The sequence below is a fragment of the Lonchura striata genome, chromosome 3 (genome assembly GCF_050655825.1).
Source record: "Lonchura striata isolate lonStrDom1 chromosome 3, ASM5065582v1, whole genome shotgun sequence".
Classification (NCBI taxonomy): domain Eukaryota; kingdom Metazoa; phylum Chordata; class Aves; order Passeriformes; family Estrildidae; genus Lonchura; species Lonchura striata.
In genome coordinates, this window is record NC_140705.1 from 98,272,741 (window position 1) to 98,295,501 (window position 22,761).

A 22,761-nucleotide genomic window follows, 5' to 3' on the forward strand; every position below is an offset into this window, starting at 1 on the left:
ACCCACCTTTTCACTCTTATTGCCCTGTGGGTTGCTCACCTGCCTGCTCCATGATGAAATCTGAAAGAATAAAGGGTTTATCATCTCTGAGATGCTTTCAGGGTGTTGCAATCTCCTGCTGCCGCCACCAACACCCCCACCTTCTCAATTGCTTGGGGCATCTAAATTGCACATGGATCTTATATGACAGGAGGACAAATTCAAAGGTGAAGCAAACGAAGGCGTAGGTCACCTGTCAGCACGTGGGTGTAACCTTCATATTGAGGGATAATATGGAGTGCTGCAGTAAAGAAAGCAATTAACCAGGTAATATAGGAGTGAGAGATAACCAAACTCCTTCCACTTGACAACCTCCTATTAAAGCATTTTCAGGTTAGGTTTATTTTACAAGCTTCTTGCCAACGTATCTACAGCATTGTGTTAGGCATAGAAATAGAAAGCCCCTATTTTAAAAAGTTTACAGTTTAAATAAATAAGACACACAAAGGGTGGAAGGAAGGATGTACTACCATCCCAGTTTTCCAGACTGAGGAGCTAGGATAACTACAGTGATCAGTCACACCACACTGTCCAGGCTACATTATCAACGTAATGCCCTGAGTACTCTGCAGAACAAAGAGCCAGGCTGAGCAAGGGGCTTTCAGAGAGGGTGTGAAGGGGAAAGGAGACAGAAGAAGCAACTGCAGAGGCCAGACCCCACTTGCTAAAGCTGTTGCTCAGCAGCCAGGTCAGCAACTAGATGCTACTTTCACAGCCAGCTTTACTGAGAGAACAAGCTCAAGAGACAGAACCTAAAACATTATTTTATTCAGCTTTACTGTGCTTTGGCCCAGGTCCTCATGCCAGAGAGGCTTTGTTTGGGCCAGTCATGCAGCTGACAAACAAAGTAGGGTTGGGGGGGGTTGGTTTTTCTTAAATGGGAAATAATGGCTATTTCGAAACACCAGCATTAAGTTTCCCTCAAGATATCTCCACTTGCTTCTATTTCATTTTCAAGCCAGCACATGCCTAAGCAAACGGCATAGTCCCCTTTTGTGAATCACTGGCAACATAAATATGGCTTTGCTGTTACGTAAAAAAGCCAGTAGAAGCATTGAAACAACCTGAACACAGAAAGGATGTTCCCATAAAAATGTCCCTCTGATTAGTAATGGAAATAAACACATCCTTCAAATCATTCACAGGGAAAAAAAACCAAAAAACCAGATTTATTAACACAAACAGATAATCTTACAGCTGCAGCACAAAGGCAGCCCACCCACAGCTGAACCAAGCAATGTTCCTTCAGTGAAATGTGACATCTTCCACCTAATCACACCCATAGAAGTGCTGCATTAAGCAATAAAGGGGATCAACACCCCCAAATGTCTACCTTCCCTTGAAAGCATAAATAGCACCATTTTGTTAAGACCAAGTGTAATTATCTGTCTTGAGGCATTGGTTTCCTGCTCTGCAAGCAAAATTCAGACTTCCCATGTGCAAAAACTGGCAAACTCCAACTTTCTGCATTCTTTGATGTGCAAGACAACCTTACAGGACAACGGGAACTGTCTCCCAGATCAATATGGGGATTACTGGAAGAAGTAAAACAAGAGCCACATTTGTCATGATTTTCCTTTGCGACAGAGGAAAGGGAAAAACCAGCAGTAGGCAAAGCTTTGCTGCTCTTCCAAAAACCATATGGTGAAGGCAATATGCAGAGGTTATTCCAAAATGCTTACCCTTTCCCAAATGCTCTACACCTTCACTGAATTAGACAAATGAAGCTTTTCCAGAAGAATCATCTGGCAAAAACTATAGGAAAATACCAAAAGCACTTTCACCAGTTTGCAATCTTCTCTCACAGGCTATAAAACACAGTGGAGGCAACTGAGACCTTAAAAAAAAGAAACTGGAGTGGAATATAGCTGTAACTTGTCACTGGATTTGTATTCCAGAGAAATACCGCCTAAGAAATCATGGCATGATAAAGCAATTTAATGTTTAATTTCTCCTCACACATCCATGTATGACGCTGACATTCCACAGATCACTCAAAAGGCATTTTTGTTCTAAGCAAACTTCCTATCAACTTTAAGTCAATACTCATCATAAATACCTAAGAGTCTGAAGACACTGTCATTGCCATCAGCTAATGAGTTTGTTATTTCATCATAATGCCACACAAAAATCTAACCAGGAACAACAATGCTTATCATCTCAGAAGATACTTTGCTATTTGCAACGACTTTTGGATACAAATTGCACAGAGAGCTAAAAGCTGGGAACATTCCTAGCAACATTCCCTATTTACAAGTGTAGAAATAAGGAGTGGGATGGTTTCTTAACGTCTCAATGATCTTTGAAGTATTTTGACAATAAGTACCCAATAATACCTAGAATTTACTGGCAGAAAGGGTGATACAATTGTGAATGAACAGACAGGGCCTGAAGACCAACAGCAGCCAGAGAATGTCCCAAACACAATGGCCGAATAGGATTGCTTTGTAGTTTATCATACAAATGCAAGTGCAAATGACTACAGCTGTGATACCATGAGCTTAAGCAGTTTAAGCACCTTTTTTATGGCAGTAAATACCTTAGATATGCTAAGGGTGAAACAAAATACAAGGAATGTTCTTTAAAGCATACTTCCACCACCTTTATAAAAGCTGCCTAATAAGCACCCCTCTTCATACTTGCTTCAGCTTATTACCTAAGCAAATATTTATCTTACAAGAGCATATCTTAAGTGAAAAATAGTATACAGTAATTTTTGAACACCAACAGAAAGCTTGCACCAAAATTATGAGCCCTTAATGATTTTTTTTCCATGCAGATTAAAAAAAGTTCATAAGGCCTCTGCCACAACAAATGAGCAACAGTGTTCTCTTTTAAGAAGAGAAGAGTAGGGCACATTTTTAAGATCTCATGCAACTTATTCAGGCCACTGGACTGGGCTCTTAAATTGAAACCATTCAGCAAACCACTTTCTGTGTATTAAATAATATATATATATATAATTGACTCAGAAGCTGACTCCATGAAGACAACACATGTACTAGGCCAAAGGTGGATATCACCTGGGATGACTATATTTCAAGATATAATAATATCTGCTACTTAAAGCAATAGCTTTCCTGGAAAAGGTAGACATGTCTATCTCTCAGCATATGCAGGCAGATTTTCAAGAACATGGCTCTGAAATTATCAGTCCTTTGAGAACAAGTTAGAAATTCTGTAAACATGCTCTTTTCATCTCTTCGATATTTTGACTTTCTCGTCTGTCATGTCAGGAGCCAGTGAGGAGTTATGGAGGGCCATCATTGCGATGCTTTCAATTATACTACAGTCTTTAAAAAGCTGTTCACATAACCAAAGCTAGAGAAGACCTTTGTCATTGCCAAGTCACACTTCCTGCCTAACTCAAGCCAAAGAGGACTAAGTATTTTCATCAGACCTGGTAACTCGTCTAAGCAACTGCAGTTATTGAAAGACTGAGGCTGTTTTGAATTCAAGGCTTTAAGTAGTGAGGGCCTTGTAAATAATGTAAAAGGAAGAGCCAATATTTTGGTTTAGCAGATAAATCTGAAGATTTCTCCTGAAAGGAAGACAGGAATCTGATTGAGGTCAAGCCACCAAATCAGACACATATATGTGTGTCGTAGACTTTGGTACAGTAAAGATCTGGAAAAACACCCAATTAAGTCTAACACCAGAAAAGAAAGACAAAGAAAAAAGGAATAATGTTTCACCAGTCTCCATATGTCTTGACAATTTCTCGACCCAATCCCTTCATTTTAGTCTAGCTCAAACTAGAACACTAGCTCTTGTTTCCCTTGTGCTTTGGAAAATTATTTTCCAAGAAAATATTTGTTTTTACAGAAAATATTCACCAAATGCATCTGCAGCTTTTCCAGGACTTGGTAGCCCATTGTTCAAAATTTGCACTCGATATCTTACATTCATTTGCCTAACTTTGACCGCATATATTTTGATATATTAGATAATGAGTAACAAATATTTACAATAGATTAAAGTCACGTTTCAGTAGTTGCAAATAATTTCTAAATGACCCCAGTAACCTTACTACATATATACCTTCAGACTGCCTGCTATGAAGTGCCATAAGTTACACCCACATGATTCATCCATTAGGAGAGATGCTCTGTTTAAACAAAAAATAAACCCAAAACCCAACCACACCCCAAAAAAAAGTCACCATGCACAACACTCCTCATATCACTTCTAATTTTAGCTTTTCCTTAGATAACACAATTTCCTGAAACAAAGAGACTGATCACACTCTTCTAGCTCCAAAATGTTATTGTCAAAATATTGTTGACAAGTAGTTGAATGCACACAATATTACATATCCAAATATAAAGATATAAAGCTGCCAGGGCTGTGGAGAAGGAGGTGAAAACAACCAGGAGTTTTTTTTTTTGTTTTTTTTGTTTTTTTTTTTTTACTTTCTTTGTTTGTGGGGAAGGAGGATTTAAAGAATGAGGCAGGCAACAGAGAGCAGTGTAAGACCCTGCACTCATCCCTGTTCTCTTATATACCTGAAAAACACAAGCAAATGAATCCCAGCCAAATCCCATAAAAGTCCACTCATTCTCTCCATCAAATTCCTGCTTTACAGACTGTCCAAATTCTGGCCTGGAGGTTTCATTCATGCAGGTCAGAACTGGGATTTAGGGACATACTTGAGAAGTAGGGACTGGAAGAATAGCCAGGCACAGGCAAGATGCAGTTTGAGAGGTGTTTCTTGTTGGAAACACAATATGCTGCTGAAATCTCTTTGACCAAAGAGTCAGTTTGGTTCTACAGATTTTCCACAAATACCTGAGATTAAAACACATGCTACTTACTGTTTGTTTGAAAGCAAATCAGTGCATAAATACATACACAGCAGAATGAAGCAGCATTTGTAACTTGGGGGGTGATTCAACATATTTACGTTAGTAATCAAAACGACTGAGGAGCTGTATTATCCTGGTTTTGTCCTACTTGAGAGCACAAACAAAAGAGAAAAGTGGTTTTTCCTCCTGCTCAAATGCACAGATTTTGTTTATAAAGCTGCAACAAACCAGTATAAATCGTCCACCCATAGGCTAACATGACGTATGTGTAAAGTTTCTGAATTTTTCAAATGTCTTGGAGGCAACACCCTAAACAGTCCCCTAAATCAAAGAAAACTGCTGATTCCACATATTAGCACACAGAGAAAGGGTCAAGACCAGGGCACCTCTTTGACTGAAGATCAGACATAAAAATTCAACTAAATCAACTTTGCCTCTTGTCTGGCAAAATATTTGATGACTTTCTATAAAAGAAATACTGAATCTCTTCTGTGTCACATAAAGCAATGGACAGAGAAGCATAATAGAGATGTTAACCAACTCCAAATGCTTTGTAATAACAGTCAAGTAAATTAAATTACAAGTCTAACTGTTTTCAGGCCCAAATACGCCAATTTAATCAAAATTTATTATGGTAGATTTTGTTTCAGCTAAATTTTCTAGACCTAAATAAAGTCACAGAGGAAAGAACCAAAATCATAATTAGATTTGAGCTGAAGAAGAGCATAATTAGGTGAGTTACTTCGGAACACTACTTACTTATCTGCCAATTGGCTTACTGTACTTTATTAAGCTACTTTCCAAATGCATAATAAAATAATTTCCCATTTTACAGACTTCAGAAAGAGTCTCCATGAAAAATAGCACTGTAAATGTAAGAAATAAGTTATTTTTTTAATATATAAGCAGTTAGGGTTTTATCCTCACCAGATAACTACTTTATTATATTGCCTTTTAAACAAATTGAGCACAAGAATGATAAATAAGAGAAAACCTGTGTGATGCTTAATATTCACACTTGCACTTTCCCTTCATTTAAGAGAAGGGTTCTGTCAACCTTGTGCCAGCTACTAGGAGTAGAACTATTTATAACTATTAAGATATACATGTCACGATGAATATTGGAGTAATTAACACAATAGCATTTCACAAATAGCTTTAGCAGAATAAAACCACTCCACATATTTAATTTAGTTTTAAATACAATCTGCCTTTGTATTGCTCATTTCCTTACTCTAATATTTATCCTAAGAACAGCAAAAAGTTTAATGCTTGAAAAGTTCTGCCCCCACCACACCTAACAGCAGCTCCTGCTTGGAACCTGAAAACAAAAATACTATTTATGAATCCATCATAGTAAAAAATATTAGACCAAGATATAGAGAAATCCATTTTTGATACTCATGATGGATCTCCCGAATTCGCAGCATAAACACAAAACTGGTAATTAACAGAGTACCTCAAATATGCAAGACATTCTTAATGACCCACACAAGATAAATGTGACAGAGATGCAGAGAGAAAAGGACACGACACAAAGATTGTGTTTATGAAGGGCTGACAGATTTTTAACTTGCTGTAACACAAGCAGAGGCAGCCCTTGAAGCATCCCAGTGAAACACAGATCCTCAGATGCTTCAGATCACTTTGGGAGGATGGTACACACTGGGAGGCACTCACACTGCACACTATCCCCAAGCAAAAGGCATTCAGTCTTCATCAAGCTGAAATACTTTGGCTCTGTCGAGATGAAACCACAGGAGGTGGGCAGCAGAAGTTGAGAGTTCCCAAGCAGGCCAGGTCACCAAGCCAGAGCTCAGCCCAACCTGTGCTCCATGTCACTGCAGGCAAAGGCAGAGCCTGTACCCTTGGGCCACCCTCTGGTAGAAAAGCCAGCCATCTGTAGAAAGTAGAAGGGGCAGTGAGTACAGAAACAGAAGGGGAATAGCAAAGTAGGAGGGCTGTGAGTGGCCAGGGTCATTCAAGATGACCTGCAAGCTATGAAGTGCCTGAATTTGTGGTGCTGAAACGTAAATATGAATTGCTTAATGTTAACACACTATAAGCGTGTGCTAAACAGCCAATTTCAACACATTTCTCACCAGGAATTCAGGAGATCACATTTCCTTTTGATAACTACAAATAAGAAGCACTGCAAGGGCAGATGTGAACACAAGCAAAGAGAAGTAAATAAAATACATGGGCTATGCATGAGGAGATGTTGAGCAATAATAAAACTTGACCTTTTTTTTTATGAAGCTGGGTAATGTATGAAATAGTCTGCAATGGAAAGTGCTCAAAGCTCCATAAGCTAAAGTACATAAAGTGAGGTTTAAAAGAGTGTAAGAACAAACCCAAGTTGGCAAGAGAATGGACAAGATCATCGGTCACCACCAGCACAGGCAATAGGGAGCATACCTGGAAGTAGTGACACACAGAAAATGTACTGGGGAGAACAAAACAGACTGTATGTTTCTTGAAATCTCCAGTTTAACACCTTGGCACATCCAAATGCTCACATTTCCTGACATCCAAATTATATCCATTACAAGCAATTAACTACCTGAGCTCTGGAGAGCTGTGCCATCAGGACAGTTTCCTCATCCTGAGGAGGAACAGCCAAGAGTGACTTCAGCTTGGCAAAACTACTCTCCTGAAGGAAAAGGTCAGCAAAAATTGAGGCACAAAGCATCTCATTAGAGGGGCTCAACATCAAATAAAGCCCAAAGTAAAAGGGTAAATGAAAGCAGTCTATTACCTAGACAATAACTGGGGGCAATCCCATTTCTTTACTATCTGGGCCAGAAAAAGTTAAACGGATTTTTGTAATGTTATATGGTTATGGTCACAAAATATATTGTGCAATTACATGGGGACCACTAGCACACCCTGAGCTGCAAAATTGGTTTATTTTTCATAAAACTGGAAAACAAACACAGAATTCCCAAGTACCAACACAACTGAAAAGGTGAAGCCAAATAATGCATCCTTCTCAGTGGTACTTGGGGCTTGTCCTGAGCCTGGTTTCAAACTTTTCTCAAATAGACACTGCTGTCTATCCAGAGATGTTCATTTAACACAGCAGCCAGTCCTAACAAAATAACTGTCTTGAAAATCACTAAAAAACACGACAAGATATTGTATCAGGCTACTCTAATTACATTGGGACTTACCTACTACTTGTCATTGTACTGCACAGCTGTACAGATCAGACACTTTTCCCTTTGCTTTTACTATTTGCTAAAATGTGTTATGCCCTTTTATTTCTCCTTCTCCCAGTTCCTAATTACTGGCATTCTAAGAGAGGATCTAATACTGTCTAGATAATTTTTTTAAATCAAAAGAGCAATCATATTAATCTCAACTCTGGATCTTGGACTAACTTTAAAGGTGGGAAATCAGCCTACTGAAAGTGCCATAACATTTGTTCTAAATAAAGCAACTGCTCTTTTCTGCTGGCAAACAGAGCTTCAAATGAGGACCTGAGGATGTTCTTCAACTTAAACGGACCATTAAATTAATCATTATTAAATGAAGATTATCCTACTTAGAACATCTGTTTGACAGTAAGAGAACTGCTCCTCAACATAGTTTCAGAGCTGCCTGGAAATCTGGTAACATCGCCCCACCTTTTCTCCGTGAAAGTGATTTATAAATGCTATTCGCAATTTGGGCTGCTGTGTCTTATCTATTCTGTTCCGGAAAATATAGCAAACAATATACTAACTGTCAAACTCAAGGCAATAAAACTACTCTATAATAGTACAGGAAAATGAAGAAAGCAAAACTATCTTGTTTTAGCGAGCAACATAGAGTACATCCTCAGTGGGGATATCCACAGCACACTGACAGGGAGGCACAAGCCAGCTATCTGAAGTCCCTCATATGACACTCTCCCAATTCTTCCACAAACATTATTTTACGCAACAATCCCATGAACCAGATAACAATTAGCCTACTTCTGAGAGAAACAGAAAAATTGTCACTGAATGTCACAATATTCAAAAGCAGTGACAGAGTCAGGATCAGGGTTCAGACTTCAGTCCTCTGAAGCCTGTGTAGTATCTGAAGAGTATTTCCCCAAACCACTTCAGTCTGCTGTCCTGCAAGATTAGACACTGCTCAATCCCTTACTCTGCTTGAAAGAGGTTAAAACTGAAGAGATTAAAGAGTGCCCCATTAAAAAGAGGTAATACAATGAATGCAGTGCATTTCCAAGATATACACTATTTCATCCTCTTGCTTCATAAACTAACACATTTTTAACTACATTGTACTGTACAATAATTTTTACTTTTACAACATAAGACACAAAATGTACGTATATTTTTACTCTTCACTCTATCTAAAACAAAATACACTTGAAGCAACTGTTTAACTGTTTAACCTTAGTTTCCAGTAAACTGAGGAAAACAAAACTAGAGGGAAAAGGAATGATTTACACCACTACACCTCCCCTATTATATTGTCATAGGGTGACTCAATAAAAAAGGAGCTATTACACAAACAAAAACCCAGGGTTTAAAGTTTACTGCATGGTCAACTGGATAGTACGCACGACAAATTAGCAACATAAAATTCTTAGTCTATAATCCACATCTCTATAGAGAATCTATAGCCAGAACCTGTGCCGATAATCAACGGATCCTTGTAACTGCCTGCTGTATGAAACAGACTGCATCCATATCCTTTCACAGGATTTCACAGACCTTTATTCACTTGCTTAGTTTTCCCCATGCCCGTGCCCTCTCTCATCCATAGGAATTGTTTATAACTTTGGAGCAATAAGTAGATAATTCTTCTCTTAATCTCCACCTGTAACTTCTGTGTTATGGACCGCTGACTTTTATTTTGACGTTTGTTCTCAAGAACCAACTCTTCGATGAACTACAAAACCACCAGTGCGTTACTTTGATTCCCGCTGGAAGGGTCGCTCCGGCAGTGTGGGAATGTCTAGCCTGACATCCCTCTCGAAGGGCAGCAGCAAACGAGGCGCTGGGCGCTCCTGGAGCTCTCGACCCTCCGGGAAAACCCGCTGGCAGCCGAGGAGCTCCGCGAACCGCGGGAGATGCACCGCGGCCAGCGTCTCAGACTGGAGCGAGGAGGTGGCGAAATATTTACACAGCCTGTCAGTTTCACCCACGCGACTTTGATTATAAACCACGTTTTGCCAAGAGTGCTGCTACCTTCAAAACCCCCGTCCTCGAGTGAAAAACAGTTACCTACTACCTCTGTCCTCGCTGGTACCAAGCCGTGCCATGGCGTACATGACGTTGGCCGCACACCGGCTGGCTGGCCCTGCCTGCCAGGTGCACCTGCCCGCCGCCCGGCTCGGCCGGGGGCCGCTTTCCCCGGGCCGCGGCCGGGCGCGCTGCCGGCCGCGGTGCCGCCCGGCGGGGGCAGCTCCCCGGGCAGCGCTCCCAGCCCAGACGGAGCGCGGGTTACCGCAAGGGGTGCCGCGCTGCGCCCCTGGCCCTCTCCCCGCCCGGGCTGGGCGAACTAACTCAGTCCCGCCGCACTCGGGGGGAGGCGAGGCCGTCCCGTCCCGCCGGCGGTGCCCCCTCGGGCAGCGCCCCCTCGGCGCCCGCCCGCGGGGAGTCCCGCGGCCGCAGGAGGACGCAGCGGCCCGAGCAGCGCGGCGCCTCGCCCGCGGCCCCTCACCTTTTCTTCTCCTTGTCAGCTGTCATCGCGGCGGCTGCTGCCGGCTCCTGCGCCGCCTCTCGGGCCGGGGCGCGCTCAGCACCTGCCCGCGGGACGCGGGGCTCCGCGGGCGAGGAGCGGGGTCCGGTTCGACCGGGTCGCCCCCGAGGCGGGCGTACAGTCTCAGGACACTGCCGAGGATTGTACGGCCCGCCCGGGGGAGGCGGCGGTAGCGGCGGCTGCTGCGGCGGGACAGGAGCGACGCGGCGGCGGGGCTGTACAGCTCGGCGCCGCCCGCAGAAAGTTCTCACTTTAAACCTTGGGCAGCCGCCGGCCGCGGGGGCAGGGCCGGCCCCTCCGCCCGGGACCCGGCCCGCACGGCCCGGCCCCGCCGCGCCGCCGCGCCGGCCAATGGGGGCCCGCGGGGCGCCCCGGGCTCCCCGCCCCCGGCACCGGCCCGGCCGGGGGTCAGCGGGGCCGCTCCGCCCCGCCGGACCGCTCCGGCTGCGGCGGGGCTCCCGCGCACGGGCACCCACCCCTCCGCCGCTTATTTTTTAGTTATTTAAGTTTTTCGTTATTAAACTTTTTTTTTTTTTTTTTTTTTCCCCGCCGTGGTGTCTCCCCGCCGGTGCGGTCCGAGGGCCGCCGCGACACCTGCCCGGCGGCCGCGGAGCAGCTGCGGTGCTGCCCCGGCACCGAGCGCTGCTCCGGCAAGCGGGGAGCTGCCCCGCACTCGCCCCCTGGAGCGCCCCCCGTTCAGCCCGAGGCATGGGTGTCGAAAAAATAAATGGAATATTACGAAAATAAAAGCCACAAGGACGGTGCGGGCTTGGAGCGACGCCCCGGAGCCATCGCGGGCGTGCGGGGCCGCCCTCGGCCCGGCTCGCACACGGAGGAGCGGGAGTGTGGCAGCGGCTGGGGGCAGAGGGATGTGCAAGGAAGCAAGGGCTGTTCTTTTACCTCCCTGATGGGACTTCCTTCCTCTCCCTGTTTTTTCGATTTTATTTTCTGTGTCATAATGGATATTTCAATTCAGGCACTTTTAAAACTCGTGGTTGATGACACATGGTGGAGCGAGTCTGTGGCAAGAAGCGCCGAAGCTCATCTCGTGCTAGCACCTGCTATAGCTTGCTGGAGTTAAGATAAATGTAAATAATAAAAAAAACCCTCTTGCTTTGAGCTCTGTTTATTTTACACCAAAGCCACTAACCTTCCTAGACAAGGGATTATGAAAAATTTTCCTGATATTGTCTTTCAGCATAGCAGAAACTTCAGCTTATCCTCATGTTCTCTACATTTTTATATCTTGAACCAAATGCACACCTTTGTATTAGGCTCCACAAGGTTTTCTTCTAGAAAATGGAAGTATTGTAGGCAACATGAGACAAACAGGACTTATTTCTTGCTAATACAAATTTGAGCCATTTCCCTATGTCATTTCAGAGGCTCGTTTGTATACAATGGGTCAGAGGGTGTTTTCCTTTTCTTTTATATTGTATGAAAGTTTAAAGAAATGCATTTGGGTTTGAATTTGCATATTCTGCTCTCAAGTCTGAAAAGAGCTACACATGCTTACACAGCAACAGCCTAATTATGTGGTAACAGTTGGGTTTTTTTTCTTGTATAACAAGAGAACCTAAACAAAAGAAAGCCACAAATATTTAAAACCTAAGTAAACTTAGTCAAACAGAATTTGTGTATGCAGGACTAAATTTAACCTTCTGGGAATATGAGAATGCAACAGGATCAAAGACCCAAGTCACTCATTTCCTAGATTAAATAGACCTCTTCATCCTTCATTGATCTCTGCTGATGTCAATGCTCCTTGCTGTATCTTAAAACACTTCACTTGGATAAACAAGTTGCCTTCAAAAATCAGACAAGAAAAGCATTCAAACTGACTAAATCTAAACCACTCAGTAAATTTTAAGTATTTCACATCTAGCTCATTGGCCAGACTCCTGTTGGCTCAGCCTACATGGATACAGTGTAGTTGATTAACAGTGTAAATCTCTCATTCTCTGGGCCAGCAGGGCCTGAAGGTGCTTTGGGAGAATTTGGGAGAATTCACATCTGAGCACCACTCAAGAACCACCACCTGTCCTGTCCTCCTCTGCGCAGACAGGTTGGTGGGCTTCAGCACAGGTCAGTGCCCAGAAAAACAGGAATCTTTCTGCTGCATCAGGAAGGTGAAGCAAGCAAGATTGAGTGATTCTTACAGCTCCCTCACAGCTTCAGTTCTTGAAGTTGTCTATACTATTATTTCTGGCAAATGAGCTCCCCATCTTGAACATGAAGGAAAAAAAAAAAGGCCTGTCTTCTAGAGCTTTAGTTATTAATTCATTCTCTTTCCCAGGACTGTTCAGGGAGGGGAAGATCAAATGTATCTTCAATACCACTGTCAATTTACTAGACGCATTCTGTGGTGATAAGGGATCCCACAGCACATTTGGGAAGGCTTGCTGGGGTTTCTCCTTGCTGGATAACAGTGGAGAGAATCACATAATTGTATTTCCAAATGCATCTTGTTAGTATTTTAATTTCCTTTATGATGAGTCAGTATTTATTAACAGCAGTACCCAGCATAACATGGACTTTCTCTAACCTTATACTACTCAGAAAATTCGATAGGAACTACGCCATTAGTGAGCACATTTATTTTACAAATCTGCTCTATTTAACCACAGAAGATACAGCTGCCAGAAAAGCCAAACAAAGCCTTAAACTGACAGCAAACATACTTTGTTCTGTTGATTGCTATCAGCACTGTAAAGGCTCTTTCCATTTCATATTCCAATGTTACTCCTTACATTTTACCTTGCATTTGCTACATTTTACACTTTGCTTAGTAGATATAACTCAGATAAAATCTCATGGAAGAGGATAAAGTCTTCGGGGAACTTCATGAACTGAACTTAACAGGGGTTAACTCCTCTTTTTCCTCCCCTCATCAAAGATTTCAGCAGAATCAGCATACCAGATGGGACTTCTTTACTTTTACTGGCTAGAGAAAATACAAGCTGCTGTGTCTTAGAGAAGATGACACACGTTCTTCCTATGTGAATTATTCTAGAGATGCTATAGGAACACAAAGTTTTTAATTTCTAAAAGCAGCCTTCAGGTGATGAATTTGAGAAGTCATTGATATCTGTCTTTTTATCAGTTGGGTTCTTGAAGGGTCCTTCAAGTCTAGAGGGGACCAGTTTATGTCAGCTGTGTCTGGACTAAACTCTGGGGAAAAGAGAGACTTACAAAAAAACCCGGTGGTGTGAGAGCAACTTTCACAGCCCACACTGAAATTTAAACCGCATTGACAAGCTAGGAAATCTGCACAGGGTAGTGACAGGGCTCCTGGTGCTCATGGGGAACACCCCATCACCCAAACAAGATGCTGGCCGACTCCTGATTAATGCCATTTATTCTGAAACACACCAGTGATTTAGGACCAGTTATGCTGCATTGTTTTTTTCCAAGGATGTGCATATGTATGTAATCAGCCATCCAAATCAGCACTTACTCCGGTTTGAATGCGCATAGCCATCATCAGCCAAGTCAAAGCACTTCTAGTACTCCGGTTTATGTATGCATGCTACTGGCACTGCACTGACTGAAGCGTGTTGGTAAAACAGAAGTTTGACGCTGCTCAGCAATTAATGCTCCAGAGTAGTCAGAAGAAAACATGGATACTCTATCTCTTGCAGGGGAGGCATAATTTTTAAAATTAAAAGCAGCTCTTAAATTATTGAGAGGATAAAGTGTTTTAGCTTCATTGATAATCTCTGTCTGATTTATTTCTTTTTCTGGCTCCTCAATATTGCAAATTCAAAAAATTGATTATTGTAATAACAAATAATGACATTATGGGAAAGGAATGGGAGAAAAGAGAGCCCTGTTATTCAACACAGCTGATGCTTTGGAGGAAGGAGACAGCATTCTTCGCTTACTCATACCAGAGTAAGTTAAAGCCACAGAATATTTATTAAGCACAATAGCAAGTGATATAGTAAAATTTCAAACTTCAGGTTGATTTGTTAGCAGGGAAAAAGGGATCCCTATGAAATACAGATAGAATACAGAAGATCTACAAGAGAAAGCAGGGACTACTTGAGTGGAAATATTAAAAAAATGCCTGAACCATGGGGGGAAATAGTAGTAGTAATAATAATAATAATAATAATAATAATAATAATAATAATAATAATAATAATAATAATAATAATAATAAAACGGGACACATAGATTGCCCCTAAACATAAACAGATATTAAGAATATCTACAGCAGCACTGCCCATTGCCCTATGCCAAAACCAATACACAATCTCTATGATATCCTGAACTGGCCAGTCTAAAATGTAGTTTTGAGGGAATGAGACATTAAGATGTTTTTGAGAGCTTCCAAATACTGAGTGCACACCTTCAAGCAAGGCTTACAGATAAGCCCCAGCATTTTGAGGCATTGATTACTTACAGACACATTCCAGGCGTTTTAGCCTTCACACTCTCATATGATGGCCAAAAAGTTGGGAATGTACCTGTAAATATCAAAAGGCTTAAAATTACTCTGCTTATCTCTCTGCCTTTTTCAAAATGACATACTGAGGATATCTTAGGCCTAACCCAAGGCAAGGTGGTCAAACAAAGTCTAATTAACACAGCAGTGTGTTGCAATACAATCAGATTAGAAAGAAACTCATGATGAAGTACACAGAAACACTCCAGTCATGATATTGGAAAATATAATTTTGAAATTTTGGGGAAGTTCAACCAAGACACCAGGGAGAAAACAGATGCAATCCAGCTTGTTAAATGGAGAAGGTTTTTGTTTTGTGTTTCCTCTTGACCTTCAATATCTTAATATTTAGACATACTATGGTTCCAAGGTGAACTTTTTAAAAATTGTTCCATACACAGTAAAAGCTGAACACATTTGCTAAGCAGGACCCTTTCTCATCATGTAGAATGCAAACAAGATTCCACCATATTAAGAAAAATCCTGAAAGGAGTGAGGTTAATTTAGGAATATAGTCTGTCAGTGGATGCTTTTGGTATAATGCAGTAAAGTCCAATTTAATGAAAATGAAGTATGAAGTGGGTGCAGTCTTCACTTAATTTTCATAAATTCCTTTGCAATGTTTCTGGATGTTAGGCACCCTACAGGTGTAATATTGATGATTGCCTGCTATTCCATTTCCACCTATTTCCCTCAGCCTCTGTACTCACCCACACCAGCTGTCAGCACTAGCATTGGGCTGAAGAGGTCTGCAGCCTCTTGCTGCTCCCTGACAGCAGCTCTGAGGAGGAAATGTGAATGCAAGATTAGAAGAGACATGTTTTACTCAAAGCCAGCAACAGGAACAGGAACATTTAGAAGGTGGAAAGGCTAAACACTCCTCTAGGTGGATTTTAAAAGCCAAAATTTGTAGCAATGTTGTTAGTACTCATTATTACCTATCCCCAAGAAAGTTATCACCACAGAAGAGGAAGAGGAACTCTATCAACAAGAGCAAAAGCATCCTGGATGAATGTTCAGAGAAAAGGGAAACTGTGATTGAAGATTTTTGCAATACTGAAGCCAATACCAATGCCTAGTAGCTAACATTTCATAGTAGCTAACATAGTCACTCATCAAATATTTATTTGGAGGCAGTGTAACAGGCCCATTGCAGAACTTTGAGTTCTGCACAAGACATTGTGTTGGTTTTTTTGGTTTTGTTTTTTTAATTTTGTTGTGTCATTGAGTTTGTTTGTTTATATTTTGTTTGTTTGTTTGTGTTTGTGTTTTTTAATTCTTATTTGATTTTACGAACCTTAGTACTACAGCACAGCTGTTAAATCTTTTAATCTCTGGCATTTATCTCTAGAGGGTTTGCAGGGCACATGAGTGATACTCAAGTTTATGGTAACATTCTGTGGAGCACTGAATTTCCATCATAATCTCAATAAAAATTCAGTTTAGGATGAAACTAAAGCAATGAGTGATCTCTTCTAAATTCTAGCACAAGCCTAATTCAGGTAAATAGATTCAAGATTTGTTTTTATTCTTAGACAAAGACTAATTTATTTTAAAAAAGATTTTGAAAAGTGTTTTAAGAAGTCCTTAAATTACCTATGTTCAACAAAGCTACTGAACCCATTAACCCTGTGGACACTTGTTACTTAAAGAAAGTGACAAACTATTGTAAATATGCAAAGCAATCCTAAATTCTTCAGGCGCTCCAATCCCAAATGCCAAATCCCTGCCAAGGATCCCTTTCCTGGGGGCAGAAAATTGTCCTAAAAAGATAACTTCCTTATCACTATGTCCTTTGAAATAATCACACATTACTGCTGAAGCTCTCTTAGTTATAGATACTTGTTGTTTTTTTTGTTTTTTTTTTTTTTTTCTCCTAGGGGAAGGAGAGTTTTTTAATAGGTGAAGATCTTGATAATTGAAATCCCAACCCAGAGGTAGTGCTGTACCACTGCCAAATGTATCGCTGCTCAGAAACCTTAACTGACCCAAGGCAGTGGGAGAAACTCACAGGGAATAACTGCAACTAATTCTTCTTTATCTCCCTCCTAGTCAGTGATGAAAACAAAGCTTCCCTGAGGGTGTAACCTGTAGCAGTGAGTCTAACTCAGTCCTCAGAGACACCTGGGGCAGCCTCCACCCACCCAGCGCACTCCTGCTGCTCACGAGTGGCCTCCTCAAGAGCCCAGAAGTTACAGAAACCTGACTAGAGACAGCGCTGGTAAAGTTCACCTTTTTCCCCCTTTGCCCTGAAATTTGTTCTGTGTCTGAGAACTAGTCCAAAATTCATTTGGCATGTGTCTAACACTGGTTTCGCAAGTAGATGTGCTCCTGGAAGTATTTATAGGCTATTAAGTAGAGAAAAGATTAAATATTGGTAATGGTGCAGTGATTCACATACAGACAAGAAGTTGGATAGTCATCCCCCTTTTTCCCTCAGAGCCATTGTTGTGTTTTTTGCTTTCATTCCATGTCTATGTGCTGCATGAGGCATCTGTTATCCATAATGGCCCTGGCTGTGCATACTAAGGGGTACTTCTTATCATTATACTGTAATATATAATTTATAAAATGTCATTTCACCAAGGGAAAAATAAAAGGAAGAATAGGAAGAAACTGCAACTATTATATCCCAAGTCATTTATTTATGTGGAGAAATAGATTTAATTTCATTGCAAGTTGCTTTGATATGGCAATGGTTTAATATTCTCCAAATCCTTGACCCTTGGGTTTCAGTAATTATAAGAATTAAAATAAGAAGGACCATTACAGCTTTCTCCAAATTAACATTAATGATGAACCCAAGACAATTTAATCTAGTAGTGAGTTTGCTCACAACACAGACATTCAAATAAGAGTGCATCATCCTATTTTTGCATATTCAAAACCAATATTAAGCAGCAGCACACTAACAAGGGTAGGTAAATTTTCATGTGGGGGCTATATAAATACCTTCACTGGTATGATAGTCACTGGTTCCAAATTACTCTTTACATTGTCACAGACAGCTACAGTCAGATTGCAAATATCTGAAAATCCTGTTCAGCAACATGGAATCTGAGACACTGTTATAGATAGTTGTGTTTTTTTCCTTCTTTCATTACCAGTGACAAAGGAGCTGGTCCAAACTTTCACACTGCCTTTCAAAAGTCTAAATTAATTTCAGAAAGTGCCAATCCCTCTGAATCTCCATCTCTAGCAAGTTTATTAGAGCTCCACATCTACGCTCTACTTCAGAACAGTTGTAAAATAGTATTTGCTTAAGCTGTGTGAGTTGTTGACTTACTGATTTTATGTGATATGTCCTATAGACAAGGTAAGGGCAACAGCCAAAAGAGAGAACCATGTTTAGAACTTTTTCTCCCCAGACACCAAGGCTTTGGGAAGACAGCTAAAACCTCCAATTACATTTTTCAAATAGTGGAGCATGTCAGACCAGTAAGCCCAAAATCTCAGCCAGTCTGACAGGCTGAGCAAGTTTTCACCCTGAGTTGTGTCACCAACTCAGAGACAAGAACAGCAGAGTCCCAGACAAGCCTTGCATCAGAAATAGAACGACACATGAACATCCCAATCAAATTTTCAGAGATGCAGATGGAAGTTTTGCTGCAAGAGTCCTACAGAACACCTAAGCAAATTATGAAACTGAGAACAGGCCCTCCTGCCCACTATCCCAATCAACACTACATCTACTGCATCTACTAGATCAACTGCATCTACAGCAGTCAATTTGAGATATTTCCCACCATCAGCACAAGTTGTTTTCATGATGCTTAATGATCACTGATGGGATTTTCCACCAGTGATCCTTGAGTATAATGTCCACAATGACACCAGTTTTCAATAAAATCATGACACCAAATTTTGTTATCACAACAATTCAATTCAAAACTCTCTTGGATATTAAAGTTTTCCTGGAATCTACCCATTTCCAAACACTGATTGCACAGAGACTCGTCTAGTTACGCAGTTATATGCTTTGTTAAAAGTCTTTCAACCTGTGTGATGTAATGTACCTGATCCTCAGCAAAACACTTGAAAATGTGCACATATTGTATTGCCAGAAAAATAAAAGGGCATTAATAATTTGTAGCAATGTCCAAAGGCAAGGTAGCAACAAGGACTCAGTGTCCTACTTCAATAAATCATGTTTTGTCCTGAACACAGTAAAGAACTTAAGTTGCTAAGTCCTTCGTTGACTGGATACTCATGATTTAGCTTAACACAGGATGCTGGCATATTTCCATAGTTACAGGCACATAAATGACTTCAGCAGAGTTCTCCAACAAGCTACATTAACTCAATGTCCACATTACTAATACTGCACTTACCTTGTACATAAATATTTTTGCTTACATATTTTATTTACTTTTAATTTATCTGTTTATGCTCTATAGTTTTGTCTCCTAAAAATGTTCCAGAAGCAAAGGTACTTGTGAATGAATGCTTTTTTGATGGAAATAGTAATTTTTGCAGTCTGAGTGCATGCAAATTCAACAGGAGTTTCTATTGAAATTAAAAGCTAGTTCATATTAAAAAATACTGATTTTTTTTAGAAGTGATTCTTAGCAGAAAATACCCAATATCCCTACCATGCAACTTGAAAGAATGAAAACAAAGACAAGCCTGAACTATCAGTTCTGTAAGGAAGCTGAATTCTTTTCCAGCGAAACCTGGCAAACAAACAAGAGAATTAATCTCCTGAGAAAAGTAATTTATGTTGATACCCTAAATTTCTTTAATAAATAAGAGAGACAGATTATGAAGCACAGTTTATGAAAGTACTGAGGTTGGAAACTGTTGCTCAGCTCCCGTCACGAAGCATGTAGTGTTACTGGCAAGTATCAGAATCAAAGCAGGACTAGCAAGTACCGAGCTCAAAGGTTGCTTTATGTTTTCGTACCACACTTAGAATAACTTTTACTTTATAGTTGAGATTTTTATCTGTGAACAACAGCAATGGTTAGTTCCTATTAGCTTCAAACAGAAAGTAGGCTGTGAAATACTTGTTTTGTGGTATGAAAAGTTCCATCACAAGGAGGAAGAGAATGGGGCAAAAGAAAAGAGAAACACAAAGTACTGTTCAGGCTGACCAAAAGATTCCATACCTTATAAATGGGTTTGGGAACATTTTTTCTCTTGGAATTTGCTTTTTTTGCCCTGTGAAGTCTGGGTTAATTTTAATCTTCATTCTTTAGAAGATGTCCATGAAAGCATTCTTCAAAAGATTTAGTTCTGCAATTCTGGGAAGTGTCTGACATGTCACTTCTTGAGTAACAGAGAAGCAAGTGGGATTTTCAGCAGTTTGGGGCTGTACCCAAGCTGAGAGGAAGCAAAGTGCTCTTTAGGAATTACCACAGCACTCCTCCCTTTCAGTGAAACTGAAAGACTTCTATGTTTTTGTCTGCTATCTGACACTGTCAGCGTTGTTCCCTAACTACTTGTTCTTCTGCTGGAGTCTGCTGATGAATTTCCAGCTCCTTTCTGACTTCCAGCCCTCACTGTTTCTCCTTCTTCCCTCCGTCTTCTCCCACAGACCCACCCCAGACTCTCCATTCACAGCTTTTCCCCCATGTCACTCTTCATCCATTTCTGAAACTGACAGTTCACTTCTACTCAAAATGATCCATTTAAACAGAGTCTTTAAATCTAGTTGTCATAAATCTCTAAATATAAGCCTATAAACCAGCATATCACAGTTTTATAGTATCTTTAAGATATTTCTTGGAGAGAATCCATCACAATTAATTAAAAGCTCTGACATCTTATCCTCCCAGTCAAAAGCCTGTAGTAAACATGAAATGTCCTGACTTCTACTTCCTATAATATGATACACATTTTTCAAAATCAATAGGATTTTTTTTTTCAGTTTCATTTCCTATTGCCTGGGAGATATTCATAACCTGCAGTTTAGTCAGCTTCTATCCTTCTACTTGGCTCTTCAGGCAGGTATTTTCTCCCTGTGGCACACAACAAGCAGGTTTTGGCTCTTTTAATTATTCCCAGATGGATCTCCTGGACCAGCTGGAAAGTGCCATAAAAGCATCTTGTCTCTAAAACACAGGGTAAGATAGGTTCTATTGATACTGCCTGAAACTCTTTACTTCATAAATTTAAGGATCACATTAATATTTACAGTTACAAACAGACCTGATACTGAGGTCTGGTTTGAGACCTGTCAGCCACATGGTTTTAATATATTCAGCATATTTTGCATTAAATTAGGTTATTCTAGGTCCTAATATAAACAGTGTATGGCACCAATTGAAATGTTCAGAACAAATTGCTTGTACACTCCTGATTTGTGGTAGAAAACTTCCAGAAAGGTTTTACCTAGTGGGCACAATTGTGTGGTACTAAGTTCACCTGTTCATTCTTTACCAGTTTTTGTATTAGTTGTTCCATTCTCTTCTCCAGAATTAGACTATAATTTATCCTTCTAAAAATGCTGCTGCACTGTTAAGTCTAGGTCAAATCTCTTCATCTCCTCCATGGTATCAAATACCTGTTTGTGGAGGAAGTCACTGTCTGAGAGACAGCTATTCTGAAACTCTTAGATGCAAGTCATTTCAGCCTGTCAATATGCAAGTCAACAAATTCTTCTTTAGTATCCTGCTTTCTTATGAGTGATACTGAAACCCTTGATTTCATCCTGCAATTTCTATTTCACTGGTTTTCTCTCAAATGAAGAGTACAAATATAATTGTTCAGCCCTTTAGCATCACTGCTTATTCTTCTTTTATTACATTCAAGTGAACTAATAACATTTTCTTCATTCGTATTTGTAAATCCCTTGTAGCCTAGGCTCCACCAATGGCCATTTAAATTTATTTCCTTTTGTTGCATGTTCTCTATCATTGATAGCCTCATCTGCATTAGTCATTCATTCTGCCTGCATGGGCAGCTTCCTTACTGCAGCTACCTGAAGTAGATTTTGAACATCTATCAAAACTTTTTAAGAAAGTCTGAAGAAAAGAAACAAGTGATGACTTCAGATCATCAATCAACTCATCAAATACCAAGGGGGTCAAAGTGCCTAAACATCAGAAAGCTTCTGCAAAAACTAAAGCAATCATTGGGTAATCTTCATCTGCTGGGCAAAGGGCAAAACTGAGACTAAGATTTCTAGAACACAGGTCTTCCAAAGAGTGGCTGAGGGAGCTGAGTTTAGTCTGAAGAAAAGGAGTTTCAGGAGTTTCAGGAGAAGCCTTATCACTCTCTACAACTATCTGAAGGGAAGGTGTAGCCACATGGGAGTTGCTGTCTTCTCCCAAGCAAGACGCAATAGCACAAGAGCAAATGGCTCTTGTCCTTCAAGCTGCAGCAGAGAAGATTTAGATTGAATATTAGGAAAAGTTTCTTTGTCAAAAATGTTGCCAAGCAGTGGATCAGACTGCCCAGGGTAGAAGTGTAGTCATCATCCCTGGAGGTGTCTGAAAGTCATTCAGATGTGGCACTTGGCAACATGGTTTAGTGGTGGACTTGGCAGTGTTAGATTTATGGCTGGACTCAGTCATAATGGTCCTTTCCAACGTGAATAATTCTATAATTCTATGAGGCTTGAATTATATAGACTTTGATTTTAGTAATCACTAGGAGGAGTGAGCTGTGGATCCTTTCTTGAGGTGCTACCTTTGGTCCTTGTTTTTCCCCTGCAGCTGGCATGGGAAGACAGAGATTCAGCAGTATGAGACTGGCAAGAGGTGGATAGGGCACTGCTCACAAACCTGTGTGAGAGAATGTAATAGAGTTAAAATATAATCAACA

General features: G+C 40.8%; 1 protein-coding gene and 1 long non-coding RNA gene across 13 annotated transcripts in view; one reads left to right on the forward strand and one right to left on the reverse strand.

Annotated features, from left to right (window-relative positions):
- The window catches only part of LOC146768030 (uncharacterized), a 144,802-nt gene extending 135,082 nt beyond the window's left edge, over positions 1 to 9,720 (forward strand). For all 10 annotated transcript variants that reach the window (XR_014953992.1, XR_014953993.1, XR_014953988.1 and 7 more), the window contains one exon: positions 1 to 9,720. This exon is cut by the window's left edge. This is a non-coding gene — a long non-coding RNA (uncharacterized LOC146768030).
- The window catches only part of EPAS1 (endothelial PAS domain protein 1), a 75,916-nt gene extending 65,058 nt beyond the window's left edge, over positions 1 to 10,858 (reverse strand). Inside the window, exon 1 of one of the 3 annotated variants that reach the window (XM_021544322.4) lies at positions 10,506 to 10,858. In XM_021544322.4, coding sequence (XP_021399997.3) covers positions 10,506 to 10,531 — 26 coding nt within the window. In that variant the 5' untranslated portion in view covers positions 10,532 to 10,858. Of the gene's footprint in view, positions 1 to 10,066; positions 10,120 to 10,505 lie in introns of those variants that run through there. The other 2 variants (XM_085575922.1, XM_021544321.4) reach the window with 2 other exon arrangements.
- Positions 10,859 to 22,761: the final 11,903 nt, after the last annotated feature.